At 47.6% G+C, this 21,648-nt stretch overlaps 4 protein-coding genes and 1 long non-coding RNA gene across 5 annotated transcripts; 3 read left to right on the top strand and 2 right to left on the bottom strand.

Annotated features, from left to right (window-relative positions):
- The first annotated feature begins 4,032 nt into the window (after positions 1–4,032).
- On the top strand, positions 4,033–9,336 carry LOC123449996 (coatomer subunit alpha-3-like). The gene is made up of 3 exons (XM_045127390.1): positions 4,033–4,412; positions 5,320–5,814; positions 6,053–9,336. The coding sequence occupies exons 1-3, from the start codon at positions 4,205–4,207 to the stop codon at positions 9,004–9,006; spliced, it is 3,657 nt and encodes a 1,218-aa protein (XP_044983325.1). The 5' UTR covers positions 4,033–4,204; the 3' UTR covers positions 9,007–9,336.
- A 587-nt stretch (positions 9,337–9,923) lies between these two features.
- Positions 9,924–12,037, bottom strand: LOC123449995. The gene is made up of 2 exons (XM_045127389.1): positions 11,746–12,037; positions 9,924–11,642 (listed from the first exon to the last, which is right to left on the bottom strand). Exons 1-2 carry the CDS (start codon positions 11,928–11,930, stop codon positions 11,624–11,626), a joined length of 204 nt encoding a protein of 67 aa, XP_044983324.1. The 5' UTR covers positions 11,931–12,037; the 3' UTR covers positions 9,924–11,623.
- Positions 12,038–15,618: 3,581 nt separating this feature from the next.
- On the top strand, positions 15,619–18,053 carry LOC123449992 (formyltetrahydrofolate deformylase 2, mitochondrial-like). Its single transcript, XM_045127388.1, has 8 exons — positions 15,619–15,750; positions 15,849–15,961; positions 16,416–16,566; positions 16,681–16,754; positions 16,850–17,009; positions 17,139–17,237; positions 17,317–17,403; positions 17,821–18,053. Exons 1-8 carry the CDS (start codon positions 15,670–15,672, stop codon positions 17,965–17,967), a joined length of 912 nt encoding a protein of 303 aa, XP_044983323.1. The 5' UTR covers positions 15,619–15,669; the 3' UTR covers positions 17,968–18,053.
- LOC123449991 (VAN3-binding protein-like) lies at positions 17,973–20,296 on the bottom strand. Its single transcript, XM_045127386.1, has 6 exons — positions 19,762–20,296; positions 19,221–19,602; positions 18,959–19,105; positions 18,818–18,867; positions 18,551–18,608; positions 17,973–18,451 (listed from the first exon to the last, which is right to left on the bottom strand). Exons 1-6 carry the CDS (start codon positions 20,101–20,103, stop codon positions 18,216–18,218), a joined length of 1,215 nt encoding a protein of 404 aa, XP_044983321.1. The 5' UTR covers positions 20,104–20,296; the 3' UTR covers positions 17,973–18,215.
- On the top strand, positions 20,248–21,485 carry LOC123449994. The gene is made up of 3 exons (XR_006632058.1): positions 20,248–20,326; positions 20,570–21,077; positions 21,397–21,485. It is a non-coding gene; the product is annotated as an uncharacterized LOC123449994 (long non-coding RNA).
- The last annotated feature ends 163 nt before the right edge of the window (positions 21,486–21,648 follow it).

Genomic DNA, 21,648 nt, shown 5'->3' with positions numbered 1-21,648 from the left:
GAGTAAATCAAGATGATCAACACACAAAGCGTACAAGATGTACCGAGAGGGATCAAGTGATCCCATGGTATGGTAAGCATTGTCCATTACGTGTTTGTGTACTAACCCATGGTCTTCGTGAGAGTTCTATGTGGGGGTTAGGTGTGTTTACATGGGCTTGCGTCAAAGGGAAGATCTCATACAACCCATGGAGTATGACGTCAAGTTGTGATCATCATCAATGGTTGATCAAGATCTCAGACAAAGAGTAAACCAAGATGATCAACACACAAAGCGTACAAGATGTACCGAGAGGGATCAAGTGATCCCATGGTATGGTAAGCATTGTCCATTACGTGTTTGTGTACTAACCATGGTCTTCGTGAGAGTTCTATGTGGGGGTTAGGTGTGTTTCCATGGGCTTGCGTCAAAGGGAAGATCTCATAAAACCCATGGAGTATGACGTCAAGTTGTGATCGTCATCAAGATTGCGATGTGCAAGTTCAAGTGGATCAGCACGAAGATAGCATGCTTGAAGCTTTCCGTCCATTGTGGTGGCAATGGACTTGTGAAGATATGCTGAAGAGTGGCTCACCCATAGTGAGTATGGGGGAGCAATCAACTAGTCTTCATCAAGCCAACACAATCAAGAAAAGTGGTCCATCTTGAGGAAGCCAAGATCATCATCATCTAGCTCAAGAGGACGAGGTGCAAGGTATAGGTTTGCCCTTGATAGGTTTTCTGGTTAGGATAGATTGCTGTTCTATCAAGGGGGGCTCTCAAGTGAGTAGCTTGATCGTATCGTTCGTTGAAAGCTCAAACCATTTGCATCCTTGCATCATACTTCTTGGTTCTTGTTTGGTGTTTCTCTTTGTGAGTTTTAGAGCTTATGGTCATCTTCGTGACAAGCTCGAGTTCATCGAAAACGGAGTCCATATGCATCTACTATGATGTTTTCGATGTTGGAGTTTTTGCCGGTTCTTCATTCATAGAGATCTCACATCTCTATATCTTTGGCATATTCATAACCGCATGGTCTTAAGATTTCCAGTCGCTGTTTGGATAGCCCTTGTCGTCCTGAATCCAACAAGCTTGGGTTTGCTCGATTCGGAGCTCGTATGCGAAAGTTATGGCTGTTTCAGTAGCGAGCGGTAGTACCGCTCGACCTAGCGGTAGTACCGCTAGAGTTGGCAGTAGTACCGCTGGCCCTAGCGGTAGTACCGCTGGCCCTAGCGGTAGTACCGCTGGCTGGCGGTAGTACCGCCCCTGGTCAGCGGTAGTACCGCTCCAGGAGCTTAGTACCGCCTGCCTAGCGGTTGTTCGTGGACGGACCTTTTTGCGAAGACTTTCTTGGCGGTGGTAGTGCCTTTGCACTACCAGGGGCCCAGCGGTAGTACCGTTGGGGCCAGCGGTAGTACCGCTGCAGCTAGCGGTAGTACCGCTAGCTGGCGGTAGTACCGCTGGAGTGACAGCGGTAGTACCGCTAGAGTGCCAGCGGTAGTACCGCTGCAGCCAGCGGTAGTACCGCTGGAGCTCGGGCAGAGAGTGGGGGTAACGGTCTGATTCTTCCCCCCACTATATAAAGGGGGTCTTCTTCCCCCTTGGCCTTATCCATCTGTTGAGCTCTTGTTCTACCTCCATTGTTGACATTCTTAGAGCTTGATTACTCTCAATCCCTCCAATGATTCTTGCTTGCTCTTGAGGGAAAAGAGAGAGGAGATCTAGATCCACATCTCCACCAATCACTTTCTCCTCTATGTGAGGGGAACCCCTTGGATCTTGATCTTGGAGTTCTTTGTGAAGCTCCTTGTTCTTCCTCTCATATTTCTCCATAGCTTTTGTTGTTGTGGAGGGATTTGAGTGTGAGGGACTTGACCACTTCGTGTGTTCTTGCCATTGCATTAGTTGCATCGGTTTGAGTTCTCCACGGTGATACGTGGAAGTGAGAAGTTGAGAAGCTTACTACCTTCGGTACTTAGTACCCTTGATATTGTTCTTCGTGGATGCTTTGGCGTCCTAGAAGCTTGGTGGTGTCTCGGAGCTCAATCATTGTGGTGTGAAGCTCCGGGAAGCGTCGGGGTCTCCAATAAGGTTGTGGAGATTGCCCCGAGCAATTTGTACGGGTACCGGTAACCGCCCCCAAGGGTTGCCACGTGTACGGGTTCAGTGACCGCCCCCAAGGGTTGCCACGTGTACGGGTTTGGTGACCGCCCCCAAGGGTTGCCATTTGTACGGGTTCGGTGACCGCCCCCAAGGGTTGCCATTTGTACGGGTTCGGTGACCGCCCTCAAGGGTCCCTTAGTGGAATCACGGCATCTTGCATTGTGCGAGGGCGTGAGGAGATTACGGTGGCCTTAGTGGCATCTTGGGGAGCATTGTGCCTCCACACCGCTCTAACGGAGATTAGCATCCGCAAGGGTGTGAACTTCGGGATACATCATCGTCTCCCCGTGCCTCGGTTATCTCTTACCCGAACCCTTTACTTATGCACTTTACTTTGTGATAGACATATTCTTTATTGTAATATATCTTGCTATCACTTAGTTGTTTATCTTGCTTAGCATAAGTTGTTGGTGCACATAGGTGAGCCTAGTTGTTGTAGGTTTTGTGCTTGTCATATTAAACGATTAGTTTTATTCCGCATTTGTTCAAGCCTAAACCTTAACTATTTTAAAGCGCCTATTCACCCCCCCCTCTAGGCGACATCCACGTCCTTTTCACCTTGTTAATATAATAAGATGAATGGGGTAAAACAATCTTTAAGTAACGTACACTTTGAAAGATTAATGTTTTCGCTACTTATACCAATAAGCATTGCTTTGTTAATATTTGTCAATTCATCGTTTCTCAGTGAGCATACATGCATAAAGTTACATCATGGATAGCATGTCACATCAAAAATTCTGTTTTTATCATTTACCTACACGAGGACGAGCATGAACTAATCTTGGGGATGCTTGATACGTCTCCAACATATCTATAATTTTTGATTGTTTTATGGTGATATGTTATCATTTTAGAATACTTTTGGGGTATTTATTTACCATTTTATATTATTTTTTAGCACTAACCTATTGACCTAGTGCCCAGTACGAGTTGCTGTTTTCTGCATGTTTTTCACTTTTCAGGTTTTCAATACCAAACGAAGTCCAATTGACCTAAAACTTTTTGGTGATTTTCCGGACCAAAAGAAGACTGGGGAGTATCGGAAGAAGGCTGGAGGCCGCACGAGGGGCCCACAAGCCAACATGACACCGCCCTGGGAGCGCCCTGATGGCTTGTGCCTCCCTCGTGGCCATCCCGACTCTGTTCTATGGCTTATAAATTCGCTTTTACCCTAGAAACACCAAAAAAGAGTCCCGAAACACTTTTTACGCCGCCACAAGTCTCTCTTCCAACGAGAGGCCATCTGGAGCTCCGTTCCAGCGTCCTGCCTATGGGGGGATCAATCATGGAGGACCTTTTCATCAACCTTGTTGTCCTCATGATGATCTATGAGTAGTTCACCACAGACCTACGGGTCCATAGCTAGTACCTAGATGGCAATCTCTCTCTTTGATCTCTAATACAATGATCATCGCATCTTCGCTTTGATCCACATGATGTAATTCCTTTTGTGCGGTGTGTTTGTTGGGATCCGATAAATTATGGATTTATGTTCAGATTATTCATGATAAATATTTGAATCTCATTTGAATACTTATATGATTCTTATATGCATGATTATGACTTCCTCGTCGTCGCCAACAAGGTCAAGCCGCCTTGGGTATCGGATCGAGCTGCCGTGTACTTCTAATTAGCTTTTACAATAGATCCGTCTCTTTTCAAAAAAAAAGAGTGTGAGTAAAGATGTGTAGTTTTGTAAAAGAAAATAAGGTAATGGGCAAAACTAGGGGGCTCCTTGTTTTCTCTCTTATTAGAAAGACACAACTCAATGCAAGTAGTGTGCAGGCAACGCAAAGCGCTGGCGATGGCGGGGATCCGACGGCCGGGGACGGCCCGGGGCCCGCGCTCGTCGGTGCGGATGGAGTAGATTAAAGATCCCCACCACCACCACCACCACCGCGTCTCAGCAGCTTAAGCAGGACACACATCTTCTTCCCCTCCGAGATCCAAATCACCAAACTGACAGCAGCCCAGATCCACCCACCCCACCTCACCTCTCTCGCCCCCGCCGGTGGGTTTAGGGGCGGCCGCCGGAGAGGGAGGGCGGCGGCGAGACGAGATGCTGACCAAGTTCGAGACCAAGAGCAACCGGGTCAAGGGCCTCGCCTTCCACCCGCGGCGCCCATGGATCCTCGCCAGCCTCCACAGCGGGGTCGTCCAGATGTGGGACTACCGCATGGGCACCCTCCTCGACCGCTTCGACGAGCACGACGGCCCCGTACGCGGCGTCCACTTCCACAAGACACAGCCGCTCTTCGTTTCCGGAGGTACCTTCGCCTGATCCCTCCCCTGGATCTCTCCTTCCCCCGCCGCCCTGGATCTGGCCTTGCGCTCCCGCGGTTACAGCTTCGATCCATCAGATTACACTCCTTGTTCTTCGATGGCGTCAGCTGATCTCGGCGTCCGCGGGCCGTCATTCGTTCGCAGTTATCGACCCACCGCGAAACAAGCACTCTGATCGCACTCCAGTAAGCCTGATGAGCAAAGAGGAATATGACCAGATCTCTTGCTCATTCTTGTGGGTTCTGCTTAGCTGTACTAGGACCCGGGTCTAGATCCCGACTTTAGTTTCCATTTACATGATCCGGGATATGCCCCATGGGATTCTAACTCTGATCTTATCAAGTACGAGTACACTAGTACAACAAGTTCCAGGTACCTGTCAGTCAACCCATCCATCATATGATCCCAGAAATACTACTTGCAGCAACATTTTCATTATCTAAGCAAAATAATGACATATCTTATTGGCCATATATGTGGTTTGCTAGCTGTGTTGCAACTTGCTGTGGATTCTCTGTGTGTACATACCTACTCTCTGCTACGTTTCTTACTTCTGCCAAGTATTAGCAAATTCATGCCATGCAAAAGAAAAAAAGTACTAGCAAAATCATGCTCACATTATATTCCTATATACCCCCTCTGTTCTTAAATATAAGTCTTTGTAGAGGTTCCACTACGGACTACATACGGATGTATATATACATACCTTAGAGTGTAGGCTCACTCATTTTTCTCCGTATGTAGCCTCTAGTAGAATCTCTAAAAAGACTTATATTTAGGAACGGATGGAGTATAAAACTGGGCTCTAGTTGCGCATGCGCTCTGCTATGTCTCCTGGACGCGGTAATGGATTCTGTCTGAGGCTTTTGCTCTTTGGTTTGTGTGTTGCAGGTGACGATTACAAGATCAAAGTGTGGAACTACAAGACGCACCGCTGCCTCTTCACGCTCCATGGCCACCTTGACTACATCCGCACTGTCCAGTTCCACGACGAGCACCCGTGGATCGTCAGTGCCAGCGACGACCAGACAATCCGTGTCTGGAACTGGCAGTCGCGCACCTGCGTGGCGGTGCTGACGGGGCACAATCACTATGTCATGTGTGCTTCCTTCCATCCCAAGGAGGACCTGGTCGTGTCAGCGTCTCTGGATCAGACCGTCCGGGTGTGGGATATTGGCGCTCTCAGGAAGAAGTCGTCGTCCCCAGCCGATGACATCATGCGTCTCACCCAGATGAACACTGATCTGTTTGGAGGCATCGATGCTGTGGTCAAGTATGTCTTGGAGGGTCATGACCGCGGGGTCAACTGGGCCTCGTTTCATCCTACCCTGCCACTTATTGTTTCTGGGGCAGATGACCGGCAAGTGAAACTCTGGAGGATGAATGGTAACACTGTTGATCCCTTCTCAACCTTGCACCTTTTTTTTCTGCATGATACTCAACGAGCATTCACATGCCAAGTCATAGTGATGATATGCAACAAACTTTCACGTGCCAGCTAATAGTATGCCACTATTCACTTTCATTTAATTCTGTTAAAAAGTATGTTTTGTCTTGCTGCTTCGTGAATATTATAAAGTTTGTTTTATCTTGCCATTTCCTGAGTTTAGATGTTTATGAACAGATACAAAGGCATGGGAGGTTGATACTCTTAGAGGTCACATGAACAATGTCTCCTGTGTATTGTTCCACGCGAAGCAGGACATCATCGTATCCAACTCAGAAGACAAGAGTATCCGTGTCTGGGATGCCACAAAGAGAACTGGTATCCAGACATTCAGGCGGGAGCATGACCGCTTCTGGGTCCTTGCTGCTCACCCTGAAATGAATCTTCTTGCAGCTGGTCATGATAGTGGCATGATTGTGTTTAAGTTGGAGAGAGAGCGCCCAGCTTTCGCCGTTAGTGGTGATACAGTTTTCTATGTGAAGGACCGCTTCCTCCGTTTCTATGAGTACTCTACACAGAAGGAGGTCCAGGTGGCTCCGATAAGAAGGCCTGGGTCAGTCAGCTTGAATCAGTCACCAAGGACATTATCATATAGCCCAACTGAGAATGCTGTCTTGATCTGCTCTGATGTTGATGGGGGCTCATATGAACTCTTCATTGTTCCTAAAGATTCTGCTGGCAGGGCCGATTATTTGCAGGATGCAAAGAAGGGATCTGGCGGTTCTGCAGTTTTCATAGCCCGGAACCGGTTTGCAGTCCTGGAGAAGAGCAGCAACCAGGTTTTAGTGAAGAGTCTTAAGAATGAGATTGTGAAGAAAAGCCCTCTTCCTATCGCAACTGATGTTATTTACTATGCTGGAACCGGTAACATATTGTGCAGAGCTGAAGACAGGGTGGCCATCTTTGATTTGCAGCAGCGGCTTGTTCTTGGTGAACTCCAGGCATCTGCTGTTAAGTATGTGATCTGGTCAAATGATATGGAGTCTGTTGCACTTCTCAGCAAACATGCTGTGGTCATTGCAAACAAGAAGCTTGTCCATCGCTGCACACTTCACGAAACCATACGTGTAAAGAGTGGTGCCTGGGATGAAAATGGTGTGTTCATATATTCCACTCTGAACCATATCAAGTACTGCCTTCCTAATGGGGACAGTGGCATTATCAAAACACTTGATGTGCCTATTTACATAACCAAGGTTGCAGGGAACACCATTGCCTTCCTGGACCGTGATGGAAAGAACAAGATTATTACAGTTGATGCTTCTGAATACATTTTCAAGCTGGCCCTTCTACGGAAGCGCTATGATCATGTTATGAGTATGATTAAGAACTCACAGCTGTGTGGGCAGGCGGTCATTTCTTATCTGCAACAGAAAGGATTTCCAGAAGTTGCTCTCCACTTTGTGAAAGATGAAAAGACCAGATTTAACTTGGCCCTTGAAAGCGGGAACATCCAAATCGCCGTTGCTTCCGCAAAGGAGCTTGATGACAAGGATCACTGGTACAGGTTGGGAATCGAGGCTCTGAGGCAGGGAAATGTTGGTATTGTTGAATATGCATACCAGCGGACAAAGAATTTTGACAGGCTTGCTTTTCTTTATCTCCTAACTGGTTACTTGGACAAGGTGGGCTTTATGTCTAAGATAGCTGGGCAGAATAACAATTTGATGGGCCAGTTCCACAATGCATTGTATCTTGGAGATGCTAAGAAAAGAGTTGAGATCTTGGAGAATGCAGGACAGCTACCTCTAGCATATGTGACTGCTGCCACTCATGGGCTCACTGAAATTGCTGATAGGCTTGCTGGTGAGTTAGGTGAAGATGTGCCTTCTCTACCTGAAGGGAAAACTAGATCACTTTTAATCCCTCCAGCACCTCTCACATCCTGTGGTGATTGGCCATTGTTGAGGGTGATGCGTGGTATTTTTGAGGGTGGACTAGATGCTACTGGGAGGGCAGAGCAGGAGGAAGATTATGATGATGCTGGTGGTGATTGGGGTGATGAAGACCTGGAAATTGTTGATGCAAGTGCTGTGATAGAAAATGGAGATGCTGGCCATGCCGATGAAAGTGAAACAAATGAAGAGGATGGGGAAGAGGAAGGTGGCTGGGACCTGGAAGATCTGGAATTGCCGCCGGAGGCAGATACACCAAAAGCTACTGGTGCGGCCCGTTCTGCTTTGTTTGTGGCTCCCACACCTGGCATGCCTGTCAGTCAAATTTGGACTCAGAAGTCATCTCTTGCTGGGGAGCATGCTGCAGCTGGGAATTTTGACACAGCAATGCGTCTGCTTAGCCGCCAATTGGGCATCAAGAACTTTGCTCCTCTGAAGGCCTTGTTTCTTGATGCGCATATGGGCAGTCACACCTTTCTGCGTGCATTTGCAAGTGCTCCAGTAATACCTGTTGCTGTTGAGAAAGGCTGGAGTGAATCTGCTAGTCCCAATGTGAGGGGCCCACCTGCACTTGTGTTTAGCTTCGCGCAAATGGACGACAAGCTGAAGGCCGCATACAAAGCCACAACCGAGGGCAAATTCCCAGAAGCACTGAGGCAGTTCCTCAACATCCTATACACCATCCCTCTTCTCGTCGTCGACTCGCGGAGAGAGGTCGATGAAGTGAAGGAGCTTATCGAGATAGTGAGGGAGTACGTCCTTGGTCTCAGGATGGAAGTCAAGAGGAAGGAGCTGAAAAACGACGCCACCCGGCAACAGGAGCTGGCTGCCTACTTCACCAACTGCAAGCTACAGAAGGTCCACATGCGCCTGGTCCTCACCAGCGCCATGGGCCTCTGCTTCAAGGGCGGGAACTACGCCACCGCGGCAAACTTTGCCCGCATGCTCCTGGACAATGGCCCGAACGAGGCCCAGGCAAAGAAGGCCCGACAGGTCCTGCAGGCCTGCGGTGACAGGAAGGACGCCCACCAGCTGAACTACGACTTCAGAAACCCGTTCGTCGTCTGCGGGGCAACCTTTGTCCCGATCTACCGCGGGCAGAAGGACGTCTCCTGCCCCTACTGCGCGTCCCGGTTCGTGCCCTCAGTCGAGGGTCAGCTGTGCAGCATATGCGAGCTCTCGGTGGTCGGGGCGGACGCCTCAGGCCTCCTCTGCTCCCCTACACAATCGAGATAAGATAAGTGGCAACGACGACTATTGTGGCTTCACCTCCGTGTTCATCATGTTTGTATCTCCAGTTCGAAGACTGTTGTGTCAGTTATATTCTACCTACCAGAGATTTTTATCACCCAACTTGCGAGGAATAAGTATAGTATAATTGGTTCCATTGCGTCGTTTCTTCCCCCTTTTTTTTGCGTCATCGATTGATCTCGGCCTGATACGGCTGCGGTTGGTCAATCATCAACAAACGGTGTAGGATTTTTGGACAGATCCATATTTTTAGGGCACAATGATGATGTATTTAATCTGGATCTCATTATATGATGTTTGTGTATGCTTGGCTGACGCACATTCTCTTTTTTTTTATCCTCCTGTGCTGTCATTATATGATGTATTTAATCCTCTACTCTCAGGAGCTGATCTTGTGTGCGTTTGGTTTCTTTCCTTTTTTCCTCTCCTGCTTGTGCTTTGTTAGTCTATAAGCAAAGCCTCTTCCAGGGCTTGCAATCTTCACAATGCATGTGCATAAAAGCTTGTTTCCTTTGAGCAAGAATAGCATGTATCCCATAAGATTGCCGAATAATAGATACCTACCGCGGTCGCCTCGATACATGCCAAAATATAAATCACCCTTTCCTGAGATGAATATGAACGCAAAAGCATCATGCATGGCCTCTGCTTCGCCCCCCTTGAGGGTAACCGAAAAGCAAAGTCGGGTGTTCCTTGCTGGTCAGGAGCAGCAACTAGATGTAGATAGAACCACAATGCTCGCAATCTCCTATTTTTACCAGGCCAAGAATTTTTTTACATTTACCAACTCCCAAGTTGACAGCCGCCCTGTGAGGCAGTGTCACACATAAATGCATAAGTTAGATATAAAAGAACACCAAATTGTGTTTCACTCCTGTATCACCAGCCCGAACACAGAGACACGCATGCAAACTCAAACATTAGTAAAGCTTGTTCATAATAAAAGAGTGAGCTGAATTGATGCGCATTACCCCTAACATGCTTGCCTACGCTGATCAATTGCAACCTAGTAGTATATGACTAAGGTATATTTACCTCTCCTGCACATAAAACTTTACATTGTGTTTGTATGTTTGCATTCGGACCTAGTATTGGGTATTGACATTCGTTTGGGCCGAATACCCCGAATACCACCATTTGGCTGATCTTGGGCCGAATACCCCGAATACCACCATTTGGCTGATCTTGGCATTCAGCCGCGACATTCGGGCTCGATATCGAGCGAACCGTCCCGGAGGCAAAAAGCTCCCGGCCCAATTCGGAGGGTCTGTCCTCAACATCGCTTCACATTGAGAGTTTGAGACATCCAGCGTCGTCCCTTCCATCTCCCTCGTGTGTGCCCTGAGGAACGGCGGCGGCGCCCATCCCGCCCCATCCGCCTCCACCCCGAGATCCGGTGGCCGACACGCCTGCACCCAAAGATCCGCTGGCCGGCACCACTCTCCCGCCTCTTCTCATCCCGATGGAGCTCTCCAGAGGCTGGCGCCACCCTCCTGCCCCCGTCAGAGCTCTCCGGCGGCTGGCGCCACCCTCCGGCCCCATCGGAGCTCTCCGGCGGCTGGTGCCACCCTCCTGTCCCACGCCCACCACGGTCTCCAGCGTCCGGTCTCCTCTTTGCTCGATCTACAACTCAATTCCTCACCATTCATCATCCAAACAACATTTGGCATGCAACCTCAATATCAAGCCTCTGTTCCGAATACCTAAACATGCAAACAAAAATATTGGCATTCAATCTCAATACCAATATAGTGTGATATTGATATTCAACCAAATGCAATGCCAAGGCTCCCAATACAAACATCCAAACACATCATAAACATGTCAACTAAACACAAAACTGAAGGGCCTCATGTTCTATTGATATAGCTTAATCACCACCTACACTGTAAGGGGGTGAACTCATCTGATAAACATTCATCTGATACATATAAGCACTGAAATAGCCACAGGCTGATGCTAAGGAATTGCGACCTTAAGCATAAGAGTGGCAGTATATCATATACAGCAAAATGGCAATAAGCATCACCTACCCAGCGCACCGCTGTGCTGAAGAAGACAATATGTGTACCCAAGAGATGAGAGGGCCAAAACTGCAATCGAGGGCAGGTAGGTCACAAACTAGCCCATCGGTGAATTCTCTTCTTGATCCTGTCTAACCATAGATGCATATACATAAGCTAAAACAAATACGCGATTTATCCACCATGCAACGACAACAATGCTACTATGATCAGGATCAGCTGTGGCAACAAGCAAAGCTGACTGCTCAGGGTGGCATACTGAGGATCATGCTGACAATGCATGGTATCAATCAAAGTTGTACTGGTATTGACAGAAACAAGAAGAAGTCATTGGATTGCACAACGCAGCAGCACACACCAGTTTGTTTCCCTTTCATTTCATTTGATTTCATCACCAAAAAAAATTGCTCAACTTCTCAGAGACAGACATACTAGAGACAGAGATTCACAGCTCAAATGCTACCACTACTACACCAGAGACAGACCGCGGATACAGATGGGATTTGTTTTCTTGTAGGATGGAGCTAGCGCTACCAGCTACAACAGCATCGCCAAACGGAATGCGAGCGCGCGGGCCGTCAGAAGAGCCCCTTGTTCCTGCAGGCGACAGAGAGCGGAACGGGATCAGTGCAAAGCGCCGATTTTTTCTTGAGAGGGGCGGAGGAAGAGGAGCGGGGATGGGTAGGCAGAGCACACCTACGTCTGCTTGGAGAAGGAGGAGGAGGAGGAGGGGGCGGCGGAGGCGGCGGCGGATGCGGCGGACGCGGAGGAGGAGGAGGAGCGCTTGCTGCGGAAGATCATGTAGGCGAGCGGGAGCACGACGCCGGCCATCATGATCGCCGCGCCCAGCAGGTACCTCGCCGGCGACGGCGCCTCCAGCTCCATGGACGGGTGGGTGGGTGATCTGGATTTGGATCTGGAGACGAGGGTGGGGGGGTTCCAACTTCCAACTGCTGCTGGATACAACGACTCGGCCCAGGCTCACGCCTCCGCCGGGACGAAAGCGGTATTCATATGGTACGTTTTCACGTGAGGGAGGCTCCTCTTTTTTTTTTTTTTTTTTTTTTTTTTGTTCTGCCTCCTTTTTTGCACCTAAAAAACCATAGGTGGGTGTGGGTGGCTGCCAATGAGTGAAATATCAGGACATGCCATAGACGGTACCAAGAAGAAGAAGGGGAGGAGGATTGTTGAGTAGATTATTTGCGGATATATGAAGGAAACACGCCGTATTTTGGCACTTTTTGGGTTGAAAATGCATTCTACAGCCGATTTCGTCAATAACATCAATGCGAAGCGGATAAGAATACGAGCATGTAGCTATGTTTTTTTTTCCAGCACCTGGCATGGAATAGATCGCTTGTGGTTGGAAATGGCACACCGTTATTTCTTGACTATGTTACAGTAAAAGATTATTATTATTATTATTATCCTACAAACCTCGACCCACATTGTCCATCTTCACCATCTCTCCCACATCCTCGCCGTCACCATGGTTTGGCGTACCCTCGCCATCGACCTCCCCGAGTTCTCTTTCTTTCCGGGCGAGCCGTTGACCGCGATCTGGTCGAGGGAAAGGAGACACCGGAGGAAGTTACAAAGTCATTGTGGTGGCTCAATTGATGCGGCTGACGGCGGGCACCGGTGAGCGGCGGGGAGGTCGCCACCTCTCCTCACCTCCTCCCAGGTTCCCGGTCTAGAGCAGAGGGACGGATGTCGGCGAGGCCACCCCCCTTCACACAAAGGTACTCACCCTCTCTCCTCTGTGCCCTCTCTCTCTCTCGCTCCCTTTCTTTTAATATTTTTTGGTGATTGATATTTGATACGTCTCCAACGTATTTATAATTTTTAACTACTCCATGCTATCATATTATCATTCTAGGATACTTTATATGCATTTGTATGTTGTTTTATATTTTTATTGGAACTAACCTATTAACCTAGTGCGAGTTGTTGTTTTCTGTGTATTTTTGGCTTTTCAGAAAATCAGTATCAAACGAAGTCCAAATGCTATGAAACTTTTTAACGAGTTTCCAAACAAAAATAAGACCTGAAAGCTTTGGAGAAAGACCTGCCTATTGTACTTGCCGGTACTTATTTACACACTCGCTTGTATTAATAATGTAGTAGTACTTATTTACATATACCTATTGTACTTGTCGATTATAAAGTTGGCTATAGATGATATGTCAACATTAGCTGACTGTACTATTAATCATGCTTTAACCATTTAACGGTACTAGCTTAATGTCTGTGCGTTGCCACGGAACAACACAATGATATCGGTTGTATTTATCCTGCTTCAACCCTTCCTCAACAGGAGATGTGTTTATAAAACTGATTATAGAAGTGCATCCAGCATTAGACTATTTTTTTCTTTTGCAAGATGTTTCAATGTACCTTTTCATTCATACTGTACAAATAGGGGCTCTACTATAATAAATTGGCCAAATACATCTGTACTTTTATGAAATGGACAGTATGGCTATATTAGGAGAATAAAGATGTGGACACTGAAATATGAAGAAAAACAATCACGACTAAATATCAATAACTATTTGTGTGGACACTTACGGTGGAATTCTCACCAACAAACCAAGTTTTGACTCAAATCAAGTGCTTGGATGTATCACTCTTGCATCTTTTCACTCTCATTCTGCTCAAACATTAGCCTTGTATATTCTCTCCAATCTAAATAAACAAAATTAAGAAACAATTAGTCACTAACAATATTCAGAGAACTGATAGTAAAACAATCAACAAGTATATTCTGAATTGCCAAATATCCATTATATATCAAAACTTGTAGAACCATATATCAAATATTCATTATTCTCAACCAAGAAGAAACCCACACTCTTTCTCTATTTGAGTTATCCCGGATGGATCGATCGCCTTTGCAGTCTTGATATGCCGCTAAAACTGTCTTTTCATTGGCAGAGGCAAGGTAACCGTCATTGGCTTGTTGTCCGTTCGAGCATTAGAGTGTATGGTATATCAACGATTATTTTTTGACAAGCGGCGTCGTTGCCGCCACCACCCAGCCTGCTGCAGTGAGAACGAACGACATATGTCATCTCATCGCGACGCCGTCTTTGGGGAGCTCTCCTTGGTGCGGCCTCCTCCTCGAGTCGTCACTTCGGCGTGACGGTAAACATTGTCTTTTCGTGCCCTGAACTGCAAAAAATAAAATTTCACATAAGCACATATATTGAAAGAAAAATGTCGTCTTTAGCCATGTTACATGTTCTCTAACTCGAATTCGTCTCTTGAGTTTCTGATGGTAGATACTGTTTTTTTTCTCAAGTGGTACTGAAAGACGATTGACAAAGGAGTTGCCTGAACCAATTTGCCCAAATGAAACATCAAATAAAGGAAAAACCTTCCTAAAGCAAGAAAATAAAAGGGATTATACTTGTGTTTACGCTAATAAAGAAAAGGCCTCTCTCATGCAAGGAAAATCAAAGAAGAATGTCTACGTTGGCTTGGCTGGGGTTCAGAAGAGCTCATTCGGTTCCTGCTCGCTCAAGTGGTGGAGGAAAAATCCCGTCAAAGGTGTGGTGGATACTCATGGGCCATGAAGTGCACGCCCCAGCCTCTCAACACCCAAGCTCCTCCCGCGGAGAGCCGCCGTCACCGTCGCCATGTCCCTTGCCCGAGCCACTTCCGTTCGTCCACGAGTGCGCGCATGCACCTACGTCCCTGGCGACCTATACTTTCCATTCTTCTCTGCTATTCCTTTATGAAATATTCTCGCTCGCATGGGAAGCAACTCCCATGGCGCTCGAGACCTCGAGCTCCGTGCGAGCTCCTCGCGTTGGCAACCGACAGATCCGACCTTCCCCTCGCTGAATCCGGTCCACCATGAGCCCCAAGCCGCGCTGCCTCCGCACTCCTTCTCCTCCTCGCCGTCGGCAAGCCCCGCCACCGATCCGTTCTTCCAGCCGTGCCTGCGAGCGCTTTGTTCCTCATCTCCATGGATCTCTTTTCTCTGGTCTATTGCGCGACCAACTGGTCTACCGCCACTTATTGGCACTCCTCGCCCCCTGCGGAGAGGAGAATGTGTGTGTGTGTGTGTGTGTGTGGTGGGGGGCTAGATACAGGCTACGGGAAGAAGATGCTTTTGAGCGAGGGAGAAAGAGTTACCGGGGCCTAGTTCATCGCTCTTGTGGACGCGGTGCTCCTGCTCGCCTCCCTCCCCACGTCGAGCACAATGGATTTGAGGGAAGGGGAGTGGGAGGAGGAATTGACCAAGTCGTCACTGACGTCTTCGTTGTCGACGTTTCGAAAGACTTGAAATAAATTCAGAAAAATACAAACACCAACATTAAGTCTGGGACTTGAACTTTGATGGTCCACGTATAAGAATACCACAATACTTCTAACCATTCAACCATGCATTGGTTAGCTCTGGTGCGTTTACGAGATCTGATAGGTAGAGATTATCTCTAACTTTTTCTCCTTTGTGGTGTGGTGCGATCCAACAGCACCCACCGGACTCGACTCCACCAACCAACCAACCAGCCAAGCAACGAAGCCAGATTAGAATAGCGGCGCCGATGGGCTGGACTAGTTGGCGCCATCCGCGTGCGCCACCACCAACCGCCCCCTGCCACCACGCCGCGCCATGCTCTCCCTCGCCCGCCGCCCGCTCTCCGCCGCCGTCCCCGCCGGCAACCTCCTCGGCATCCACCTCTTCCAGTGCCCCGTACGTTCTCTTCTATTTCCCCATCTCATTTTCCCCCCCTCTCTTCCTCTCTCGGACCCGATGTGAATTTCCTGCCCTTCTTCCGTCGGCCCGGCCAGGACGCGGTGGGCATCGTGGCCAAGCTGTCCGAGTGCATCGCCTCCCGCGGCGGCAACATCCACAGCGTCGACGTCTTCGTCCCCGACGACGCCCCCGTCTTCTACGCCCGCAGGTACCCCCGCACCCCTGCCGCCGGCCCATCATTTCGTCCCATTTCTGCACAGCACCACCCAACCACTGGCACCCAGGCAGGCAGAGTCGTCGGTCAGCCCACCACCCGTTCGACGAATTACCCCATATGCACAGATCGTTCGTAAGCCCTCACCCGAGTCCTCTCGTTCAAATCCAAACGGATAAGGGGATAAGCGCTGGTAGATTCTCAGCGTCCTCTGACACGAGCAATGCCTGGGTGAGCTGTTGAACGTTTTATCGCCATCACAGCCTAGTGTTCAGTTCCAAAGCCCTACTCTGTTCACGTCAATATAAAGCACATGTGTTAATAACAGTACCAAAGATGACTAAGAAACTGCATATTCCTTGCAACTGAACTGTTCCTCCGAGTAGCTCAACACGACTCGTCATCGTCATGTTCGCTTATCTTCAACTCATGTGCCGTCGATTTGCAGTGAGTTCACCTACAACCCAAGGCTATGGCCACGCGACGTGCTTCGCACCGACTTCCTCCATCTCTCGGACTGCTTCAATGCGCAGAAATCCACCGTGCGTGTACCTGACATTGACCCCAAGTACAAGATTGCAGTCCTCGCTTCGAAGCAGGTCCGAGGATTTCATACCTCTTCCTTACACTTCATTTGGCAAATATTTCTATGTGAAATTGTGCATCTCTCTTTGCCTAGTGATTTTGACAAGTATGCTCTCCTCTTCTTCTAGGACCATTGTTTGTTTGACTTGCTGCATAGATGGCAAGAAGGCAGGCTTCCAGTTGACATTCATTGTGTGATAAGGCGAGTGAATCATATAAGGCTTGGTCTCGGCTCTGTTTTTCCTTATCAAAATATGCTGTTCCTCAAGTTGATATGCTCATTATTTTCTTGCACAGCAACCATGATCGGCCTGTAGATAATCATGTAATGCGTTTCCTCCAGAGGCACGAAATCCCCTATCATTACTTACCAACGACTTCTGGGAATAAAAGAGAACAAGAGATATTGGAATTGATTGAAGGTACAGATTTTGTCGTGCTGGCAAGATATATGCAGGTAGGCTCATTTTGCCACACTTGTCTTGTCACCATTAGGTGTACAGACTCTACGAGGTCTACAGCACCAACATGCAGTACAGATTTCTGCCACACAAATATTGGTGACACGAATCATTTTTCATCGCAGGTAATGTCTGAAAGCTTTCTTAAAGCATATGGAAAAGATATTATCAATATTCACCATGGCCTTCTTCCCTCGTTCAAAGGAGGAAGTCCTTCTAGACAGGTATTGAAATCGTCACATTGTGAACCTAATCTGTTTTTTCTGTTCTTTCTAAATTTGCAAATTGTGTAACTTCTTTCAGGCCTTCAATGCTGGGGTGAAGTTGATTGGTGCAACTAGCCATTTTGTTACTCCGGAACTTGATGCTGGGCCAATCATTGAGCAGATGGTGATAATATTTTTTGCATAATGTTTAACTTAAGTGCCTTCATTGTTTATCTGTCATTTACAAACTCCTGGTTTGCTCAGTTTTATCCCCGAAAAAAAAAGTTTGCTCAGTTTTAATGATAGTTTAAACATGAAACAAATCACCAGTCAATGTGGAATTGCTTTATTTTCACCAACTTGGGTTAACATCTCTTTAGGACGTTCTTTATCATTTTCCCTCTGTGGGATTTTGTAGCATCAATTTATATCCAAAATAATGTCATGCTTGACCACTTTCACATTAAAACTCCTGTGGAATAATCTGCTTAGTGACGATGCACGTGTTGTGGTGAAGCTTTATCAAACCAATGCATTTTTATCTCACCTGTTCCAGCTGGGAGTTTGAAATTTAATATCTTCTCCTTTGCATCTGATGCAGGTTGAGCGAGTTTCTCACAGAGACACGTTACATAGCTTTGTTGTGAAGTCCGAGAACCTTGAGAAGCAGTGCCTAGCAGAAGCTATCAAGTCATACTGCGAGCTCCGTGTGCTACCATATGAAGTGATGAAGACTGTTGTGTTTTGAATTTCTTTTAATGGTTATTATGATGTGTATTCTTTTCCAAAATTAGCAGTACATTATTCTTTTATTAATATATTCACGTTGAGCCATTAGGTGTATCTTAACCTGGGTTGAGGTTACGAGAATAATCAAGCAATATTACATACCACATGCCAAGAACATAATTTGACGTTTATTGCGTACACTGATGGTGCAAAGCACGCGCCCTAATGCACCCTTTGTCCTGCAAAAATTGGATTCATGTACTAACCCTAACTGCACCAGTTGAGTTTTAGCGTTTCTAGCCTGTGCCCTACTTGATCGGCTACATCAACCTGCTGGAGCAGATTCTGCACACCATGAACCCAGCTCTGTTTACTGGTTCTACTCTCACATTTAAACTCAATCAAGCCTTGTACTGTACTCAAGCCAAAGCAGCATGTCTCTGGTAAAGATTTCCCTGGCTCAGTCCACTCTGGGAGCTCACTATATACCCCATAAACTACACCTGTAAGTATTTTGAAGCATAAGGTCAGTATTCAGATTCAGGAAGCATCAACATCAGGTATTAAGATTAACTGCTGAGATATGAAACAGCTAAACCTACTTTTATTGTTTTTTGACAGCACACCTCCCATGTGTTTGCTCTTCAGCTTCAATATGACCTGTAATTATCCAGACTTGCTGTTAACTGATATTCAGTTGTATGTAATGTACACCTATTCATCAGAACCTTGATATTTCCGTCAAGAAAATAATGAGAAGGGGGTTAGCCTGGTTGGAAAATCTATTCACCAGAATTAGCCGAGTTATATAAACGCAAGCCTTTTGTGTTCTGTTTTACAAATGAAGCTCTGCAGGGAAATTGGCCTACCTGTGACCTCTTGTTGATGTAGATTGATACCCGTCTCTTGTGCAAATCCCCTGATTCAGGAACAAAAGTTTGCATCTCAGGTCTCTTGATCATTTTTTTTCCAATTTTAATTGAATGTTCCAAACAGATGAGTGTTCTCACCTTTTCTTGTGCGTTTTAGCAGCTTGCCTTCCTTGCACCAGATATCAGGACTCCAGGACAAAGGAGCCTTCTCATAAGGAATGACGCTGGCATTGCTTCTCGTCTCTGGCTGGACCCTCTTCTTCAGCGCCGCAGCTCCTCTCAAAGCTTTGTACACAATATCATCAGGGGGGCACACAATTCAGTCATCTTCCGCACACCAATGATGATAATAAAATGCATGGGATTTCAGTGTGATTGATGACAGGTACGGATTTCTCACCGGTCGCCGCGGCGGCTGTGAGTGTCATCAGATCACCCGGACCCGTGACACTGACCGCAGACCGGACAGCCGAGGACACCGTTTCATGACCAGCCCCTGCAAGCTGGGCTGCCTCAGCGCAGTGCGAAGCCAGCAGCTTGGTGGCGGACGCCATGGCTGCAGCTATTTTGGAGTCCTGGTTGTCCCGGCTGGTGGCCGCAGTGATGGCGGCAACCGCGGCGGACACCTTGGCCACGGAGACCATGGCGTGCGCCTGGGCCAGGTCGGCGCGCGCCTTCTCCTTTCTGCCATTCTTGGTGGTCTCCTTGTGCTGGAAGTACCATCTGGTTACCGAGTTGGAGTGGCGGTGGCAGCTGATGGAGCTTCTCCCTGTTGCATCCAGCTGCAGATGAGAGATGGTCAGTAACTCTTTTGCATCTCAATTTGTTCTTTCCAACTTGGGTGACACATGCATGCTGCAGATAACCAACCAAGAGCAAGCGGGAAAGGAAAAAAAAAGAGGAAAGAAGCAACAGATGATGTGGATTGATTGGTTACATACATGTTGTCGGTGCTGGATATGCTCAACGGAAGCGGCGGGGGCAGGGACAGTGACGAGCTCGTAGGAGGTGTCGACCTCCATCTCTGTGCGTGGCGGAGGAGGGCTGTCGACGGGGGCGAAGAAGAAGCTCCGCTTGGTGCCCCCTTTGAGCAGCAGGGCCTTGGATATCTCGTTGGCGGACACGCTCCAGGACCTGGACAGGTACTCCATGGGCTCCATGGGTGTCTGCGGCGGAGGCACCGTCGATGACGCAGGCATCTGCTCATCCATGCCATGAAGGGCGAGAAGGAGAGCAGGAGGAGGCAAGCCCGCTCGTCTCTTGCAAACTCTGTCCATGTCCATGGTGAAGCTAGGGCAACCAAGCAGCAGCAGAGTGTGAGTGTGTGACTGTCCTTGTTGTCCACCAGCGGTAGGCTAGCCAGTAGCAGGGTTATATGGAAGGAGGGAGATCAGAGCACAGGGTGAGCAGCAAGGTTCGCGTGCTAGCTGCAATGTATGGTGATGGTGATGGTGATGGTGATGCATGCGCGTGAAGGCAGGGCGACAGGAGGGGGACAACTCCCAGGTAATCTTTGCTGCCCTGTCTCCTTATATACCCATAATAATGATAGTTAGCTGGTGCAGAGAGTCGTTAACCCGTCATGCATGCACTTGGGTCCCGTCCCAATATGACGGAATGGAAGGCTCTTCTTCTTCTTGTGTCTGGACGTGCCTGTCCTCTGTCCCCTGTTTTTTTCTTGTGCTATAATAAGAGGGAGGAGGAGGATCAGGTGGTGATAAGACTGACTGACTAGGTTGTCGTTTGCAGCAATACTTTTGTGTTAACAGAACCAAGATGCAGCAGCATGCCAATGCCATGATGAAGACGGGAGGTTAGGAGGTAGGTTGGGTGGTGGTCCTCGCATTGCATTGCCTTTTTCTACTGCTGCACGGAGCTCAACTGGTTGGTCCTATTTACGATTTGATTTCAAAAGATGAAGCAATTCTTTTGGGACAACGGTCGATGGAAGGGCGGCAACTCTCCCTGCCCCTGGGGGTCATAAGAAAGTTTCCCCAGAAAAAAATGGGGGGATGGACTCTACCTACTAGTGCTGAGACTAGGCTCTTCCTCGGCTCATGTACGTATTAGTTAGCCTGTTGATTTCACCAAGGTGGTGCCGTACCAGATTAAGAAAACGCTCAACTTGACACATGGACGGTGTGGACATATGCTTCAGTAAAAAGAGTACAGTTTGCAAGACTGTTATTACTACTAATTTGGCGGGCGGGAGGAACGTCAGAGCACTGTCGTAAAGAGACCGCATGCAGCGTTGCAGGTGCTCGCTTCCTTTCCTTTCCTTTCCTTTGTGAACGAATGACTAGCTACACGCCGGTACATATGTCGTCTCATCGATGATGGTGGCCAATGGCCATCATGTGTCACTCTGGTTCCGCCTTCCCCTTCTCCAAAGTTGCCTCTCTTTTAGCCGCATCTTATCTTGTAATCTTCTCTTAAAAGTATGAATCATATATCTTCTAATCTTCTTGTGTCATAAGGTGAATGAATCATATAAGCTTTTCTTCAGGCCTTGTTACCTTTTGCTTATCAGAATATGGTGTTCCTCAAGTTGATATGCTCTTTGTTTTCTTGTGCAGCAACCATGATCGACCTGTAGATAATCATGTATTGTAATGCGTTTTCTTCAGAGGCACGAAATCCCCTATCATTACTTACCAACGACTTCTGGGAATAAAAGGGAGCAAGAGATATTAGAATTGATTGAAGTTACAGACTTTGTTGTGCTGGCAAGATATATGCAGGTAAGTTTATTTTGTCACGGTCTTTATTTTCTTTGTTCTAGCATTAAGCATGTAATACAGATTTCTGCCGCACAGATATTGGTGACA

Source organism: Hordeum vulgare, chromosome 4H, assembly GCF_904849725.1.
Source record: "Hordeum vulgare subsp. vulgare chromosome 4H, MorexV3_pseudomolecules_assembly, whole genome shotgun sequence".
NCBI lineage: Eukaryota > Viridiplantae > Streptophyta > Magnoliopsida > Poales > Poaceae > Hordeum > Hordeum vulgare.
Note: the sequence above shows the minus strand (reverse complement) of the source record. Positions and strands in the feature narration are given on the sequence as shown.